The 6,458-nt window shown below is 35.5% G+C and overlaps 2 protein-coding genes across 2 annotated transcripts in view; one reads left to right on the top strand and one right to left on the bottom strand.

The window, feature by feature from the left end:
• The window catches only part of LOC105622764 (dedicator of cytokinesis protein 3), a 55,186-nt gene extending 52,279 nt beyond the window's left edge, over window positions 1-2,907 (bottom strand). The window contains exon 1 of the mRNA XM_012204175.1: window positions 2,871-2,907. Coding sequence (XP_012059565.1) covers window positions 2,871-2,907 — 37 coding nt within the window. The remainder of the gene's footprint in view (window positions 1-2,870) is intronic.
• A 1,441-nt stretch (window positions 2,908-4,348) lies between these two features.
• On the top strand, window positions 4,349-5,526 carry LOC105622761. Its single transcript, XM_012204173.1, has 2 exons — window positions 4,349-4,663; window positions 5,242-5,526. Exons 1-2 carry the CDS (start codon window positions 4,349-4,351, stop codon window positions 5,524-5,526), a joined length of 600 nt encoding a protein of 199 aa, XP_012059563.1.
• Window positions 5,527-6,458: the final 932 nt, after the last annotated feature.

Below are 6,458 nucleotides of genomic sequence, written 5' to 3'. Positions count from 1 at the left end.
GTACGTACGACGACGAGAGAGAGAGAGAGAGAGAGAGAGAGAGAAAGAAAAAGAGAAAAAAAAAGAGGAAGACGGCGCAATTCTACATCTGCAACGATCCCGCTAAAAAGAAATAATACACAGGGGCATGACCGCGTGAATAGTGTCGTACATTGGTAGATTGGAAGATTGTGCTTTAATCGTGTCGCTAACACACTCAGACCGTGCGAGTCCGAGCACAGCCGAGAAAAATCCCGGAAGCTATCACATGCGAACAAGGAGAGTCTGCGAATCGTTCTACTTTATATCTGGAGGAAATAAAGACTCGCAAAAAATATGTACTCGTACATATTTCGAAATCAAAATTCTAAGCTAATTTTTATTTGGAGTTTTCTTAACACTAGAAATATAAACGTTTATTACTCACTAAAAGGAATGAATAAATTACTATGAAAATAAAAAAAGTGATATAAAAATATTTCATCGATACAAAGAACATAATTTATTAAATTATTGTATCTATAATAAATTAAATAAATTAAATAAATTAAAAGTATAAACAGGTAAATGGCTAACAACGAGAAATACCGATGATTAAAAAGAGAAAGATCGAAGAATCAATGATTAATCTCATCACCCTGACTAAAGGCGTTATTTAATTTTAAACCATTTACACTGCTTGAAAGAAGATTGAGTTGACAGTGATGCTAACGACTTTAAACTGAGCGCTGAGGATTAACGCGAGCGTTAATTAATCGCGAAAAAATGCCGGACGAAGGATGCCGAGCTGTAAATTGATTCCGATTCCGAAGCCAAAGTCTCGTTCTTCGTCTTCACATACTTTTTGCCGCGTCAGAGATTTTCAAGCAGACGCAGCCACTTGACATAGCTAACCATCGTCGCACATAAACATTCCAGTACAAGATAAAATTCCATTTGCATTATCTTTTAAATATTTCCTAATCTTTTCTAAAAAAGTATTTTTCTTTCTTTTTGGAATAGCGAATTCAATTGGACACACTGATGCATATTATTATTAAAGTCGTAGTATACCGATTTAATCTGTGTAAAAATCAAATGCAAATATTTCGAATTATAAAATACATTTTATTTAGCAGCACACTGAAAAAAATGACTTAACGGATTAATTGGAAATGGACGCATTAGAATTTTCTGGTTAAATCTACTAAAACTCTATTGGTTGAAATAATCGGAATTTTGATGATTGATATAATCAGAATTTTCCAGTTCGTTTCAAATCAAACATTTTTCTCAGTATATAATAAAACGAATTTAATAAGTCAATAACTGTTTTAAATTTTTTTTACTGAAATTTGGTACTTATATTTTTTAACATAATCTCCTTTTAAAAAGTCACTGATTTATCAAACTGTCTCCGTATTGAGGACTTCACTTTAATTCGTTTTTTATATTTATATTGAACATTTCTAGTAAACATACATCTTTACGTCAATTTGTGTACGATGACTTTAATGCGCACTGAATCGAATTTGCTATAAGAAATATTTCTTTGCGTACGTTCTCCATAATGAGTTTTTTCTACAATAAGTCATTACCTAAGATTTAAGTCTTGAGCTGTAAGAAATTGACCAATCGTAATCGATTATTCTTCTCACATCCGACTATGATTGATCAATTTTTTATGGCTTAAGATCTAAAGTTTAGGTAATATTTTATTATAGAAAACCCATAAAGGCTGCAGCACAGCCTTTATAACTTTTGCATAACGCATAAGGCATAATAGAATCAACCAATCAGAATTCTTCATTTCATATTCCGATTCTCTCTGAAAAGTCTGAATTGCGGCCAATTCTGTAAACCGCTACGTTTGTATATTTTTGTTAAATCAAGTAACGTAAATTTTATACAAAATTGCTGCAACATTTTAATTTGTAATATTAATTAAACTTCACATCAGATTTTTCTTACTGTTTCTACCAATGTAGATTAACTATAATTTTGATTCAATTTACTCTTTATCTTTTTTTAATTCTTAGAACTAGAACAAGATGAAGTTAGCTGAACTGAGATTAAAATTAAACTACATTTGAAGCATAGTATCGTTAAAAAAGTGATTAATTTGTTACTTCTTGTTTACAGTTCAAACAGTTTGACATTAAAATCCGCAGAGATTCGTGTTTTTATAAATTTTCTTCTTATACTCTGTGCCATATATCTTTACTCGACAAAACGCGATAATTAGTGAGTCAGGTTTCCCCGTATCTCTCGTATGCAAAATGGAATTCTCCCAGGTAATATAAACGCATTACCTACTACTTTAGCCTCTAATATAGCAAATCATCAGTATGTACACCAAAATTATCATTCGACATCGTCATCGTCGAAACATTGTTATAAAGAATTCATCTTCCTTTTAAAAATCTACTGAATCCCGCTGCCACGTAGCAACATTCGCCACATTCGAGATAAGGATGCTGAAAGTATTCATCGTGCCTCGGAAGAGCGCGGAGGCGCGAAATCCGGGACCGACCCGGCTTTATCAAGCGCGGACTTTACTACTTGCGCGCACGATCAATGCATGAATGGAGCACACGTAGAGGCACCCACACGCGTACGCACGCCGCACGCACGCACGCACGCACGCACGCACACACATACAGGCACATCACCGCCACTGCCGCCGCCGGCGAGAGAGTCCGTTTATGAGGATCCTCGCGAACGTCATCCAAGCGAAATTGCGAGCTGTCACGCGTCTTGCGATCATTATCGCAATTTCATCCGGGGGGATTCCCGGCCGGGGATCGCGCCGTAGAATTTGACAGCTCCGAAGTGAAACGGTAAATGGAAGGAGAGAACGGAGACAGAAGGAGAGACGTACTCGCGCGCGTTGTACAAGATAAATGACTTACCGACGCCGTACTTGGTGGTTTTCGTCGTCGTCCACATCTCGAGGGCCGGATGGTGCGACGCCGACGACGTGGACCGGTGATAGCGATAGCTACATGCCAGGGCGGCGCGTCTGCTGCTATCCGCTGTCGCGCGCGCGTTCTACTCACCTCGCGTGACAATTCGTCTGCGACGATTTTGATTATCACGAGAGGCACGAAAACACAAACATTAGGTGTGTTCGACCGCACGAATATCATACACTGTGCCGCGACGACAGACGGCTGGCTGGTCGTAACGAATGGCGTTGTTGCCAGTACGGATTACCGCGAATGCCGCGAGGCGAGCCGCGGCTGACTGACGGCAACGCCGCCGCCGCCATCGGCCGCCCTCCCCCCCTCTTCTCGGCCCCTCCACGCTGCCCGCTAAGGCCGTCACTGCGCGTCACGTGGTATACGCTTCAGATGCACGGAGTAAAAAATAACTAGAGGCGCTAGCGACGTATTATTAAACGAACTGCTATACTGAGAAAAAATATAATTAATTTTAATAAATATTTAGTTCAATACTGTCAACTAAACATTTACTTACAATAAATATTTGTTCAATAAAAAAAATGATTGTTAAATTAACATTTCTTGTATCAAATAAATATATCTTTATATTTAATAAATATTTAATTGGCAGTATTCAACTAAATATTTATTAAAATTGACTATATTTTTTTTCAGTGTACAACTTTAATGGTTTTAGCTTGTAATTAATTTTACGATTTATTATTAGAGGATGTATTACAGAATAAATGTATAGTAACGAATGCAAAAATTATACTTTGTTTCGAACGAAACTTTATTTCGTCTTAAAGACGATTCAGAGAACACGAGTTCAGAACTAAAGACATGTCTTAAAGATCTTTTTAATATTATTATGTGTATCGCTACAAGATTTTGTTAAAGATTGTCTCAAAGATATTCTTTTTGAAAATTATTTTAAAAATATAACAATGCTATTTAATTACGATTATACTTTGTTGATTATTCAAAATCCCAAATTGTTAAAATCGTAATTCTTGGAACTATGGTGGAACCACTTTGTTGATTACATTTTCATGTACCGAAAAAATATAATACAACACTGAGAATTGAAAAAGTATTGGAAAAATACAAAACAGTAATATTAAATTTTCAAAAATTGCAATTCCAGCGAACGTTTTCAAAATTAAGCGCCAAGTCCACCAATCAGGTCATTCCTCCCGACGCGAGTTGCGTGGAAAACCCATAAAAATGTTATAGGAATGAGAGTTTCCCTTCTAGTTATTTCATGGAATATTAGGTCATATCAGGTGGTCAAAAATCATTGAGAAACGGTTACCAACGGTCGCGATTGCGTTTCGTCATTCGTCATTCGATCCATCAGGTTTAGGACAGGACAATCTTGAACGGGGCCCCAGGATTTACAACGATATAATTATTACTTATAGACGACAACAAGCTTCATTGAGATGCGACCGGACTCGCGCAGCGTCTCGTTCACGTTTCACCGGGAGGTGCTAAGCGTGCAAAACTCGCCGGAGATGGTGCGGAGCTCGCGAAATTTGCGTCAGCGTCTGCAAGATCGATTCGAGAAAGATCGGGGATCATCCAACAACGATGCAAAAGAGAAACCACAGAAGACAAAGGATTCGACCGATCGGCCTTGGAACAATATCAGCCTTGGCAATGTATCCGCGGATTCGAGACGAGCGTTACGAAACGGTGCCGAGAAATTGTCCAGGACAATATCCTCTGTGCGTACTACTTTTGGCACAATATCTCAGGTAAGATACATAAAAATTTATGAACAAATTAATAACAAGTGAATTTTACCTTTTTATATTTCTTTTACTTGGACTGTTTATTATAAATTTCAACAAATTTAAATTAATATCTTTTCATCTTTATTTAATATTTGATTCTAAATGATGATTCTAATTATTTGGTTCAATCAGAATTGATCCTATTGAAATTATAAAACGATCATTTTTGTATTAATTAGCATTAAATAATTTTATGTAAAGTAATAGAAGTAAGAAGAGAGTTTTAATGTCTATAAAAATTTTAGTGTAAATGTCTAATGGCTTTCTACAATGAGCCATTACCTAAGTTTTTTAAGTCTTAAGTTGTAAGAAATTGATCAATTATAATCAAAAATGTAAGAAGAATAAGCGACTATGTTTTGATCTATATTGATTCTTACAGTTTAAGACTTTAAAGTTTAAATAATGGCTTATTGTAGAAAGATATATTATTAGATATATAAATTTAATGCATTATATTATGATAATATAACAAATATATAATATCAAATACACATATCAAAACCAAGTAAACTTAAAGAATTCTTTCCTATGTATAGAAATTTAAGAGTTCCACACGTAGACGCCAGCGACTGGAGGAACAACAATCTCCATCCAACATGCAAACACCTCAGACTCGCTCCCGTCAACTTTTAGGTCGCACACCGACTAAACTCTACAGTCCTTTTGGCATTGAATCACCGAGACATGCCTGGAATAAGGAGAATGAAATTAGCACGCCGGTACGTGCAGTACGTGCCTCGTCGCCAGAGTGTAACATGCGTTATATACACTGTAGACCATTTCGCTTCACAAAAGTGAAAGGATTCTCTATGTTGAGATAAGAGAAGAGCCAGGAGCCTTCTCTTCAAAGTTACTGCTCGATCTCTCTTTCTTCCTAGTGAACGCAGCCAGGTTTGCGTGCCTTGTGTGCAACAACATTTATATATCGAGTATAATTTATTTATGTTCAGTCGCGAGTAACTCGCCGCAAGCGACGCGATTCCGTCATTGAGGCAGCAATGATGTTTTTTTATACAAGTAGGATAGGACGAGATTGTTCCATTGATTTCACCCCTGTGGGTTTCTACAAGTCTTTACCTTTAAATCTTAAGTCGTAAGAAATTGAACAATCATAGTCGATTATTTACATTTGACTGTAATTAATCAATTTCTTACACTTAAGATTAAACTCGAGATAATGGTTTACTATAAAAATCCATTAAAGTCAAAGTTGTTAAAGACTCATTTTTTTTTCAAGAAAAAATCTGTTTTTAAATATGTTTTTAATGCTTCAGATATGCTTTAAACAATATTAAAAAAACCATTTAAAACATAAAAAACATCAATTAAGTATGTTTTAAACTGTTTAAAACACATTTAAAACATATTTTTTTATCAACCCTGATTAAAGTAATATAAAATTTACAGCAGCAAACAATATCTCTATAGTGACCTGCTCACAACTACTTTTACAATCATGATTGCTTCTCGAAAGCACAGGATCTTTACATGTTCAAAAACACGAACACTATCAGAAATGAATGGAAAGGTCTCGCTTTATCCTAATATTTATAGATATGCTAGAAGAGAAGAGAGTGTACCTTTCATAATATTTATATCATTCCATCGCTTTCTTCGAGTGCGTACATCGCAAACTCTTTCTACTTTTTTACACATATTTTTATATATATATATATATATATATATATATATATATATATATATATATGCTAATAATACAATGACGTACGGACCAATGTACTTTATTACGTAC

Source organism: Atta cephalotes (genome assembly GCF_000143395.1).
Source record: "Atta cephalotes unplaced genomic scaffold scaffold00048, whole genome shotgun sequence".
Taxonomy (NCBI): Eukaryota; Metazoa; Arthropoda; class Insecta; order Hymenoptera; family Formicidae; genus Atta; species Atta cephalotes.
Note: the sequence above shows the minus strand (reverse complement) of the source record. Positions and strands in the feature narration are given on the sequence as shown.

Coding starts and splice junctions, on each gene's coding strand:
- LOC105622761 (XM_012204173.1), top strand. CDS start 4,349: ATGCGACCGGACTCGCGCAGCGTCTCGTTCACGTTTCACCGGGAGGTG. Junction 4,664..5,241: donor CTTTTGGCACAATATCTCAG/GTAAGATACATA, acceptor TCCTATGTATAG/AAATTTAAGAGTTCCACACG.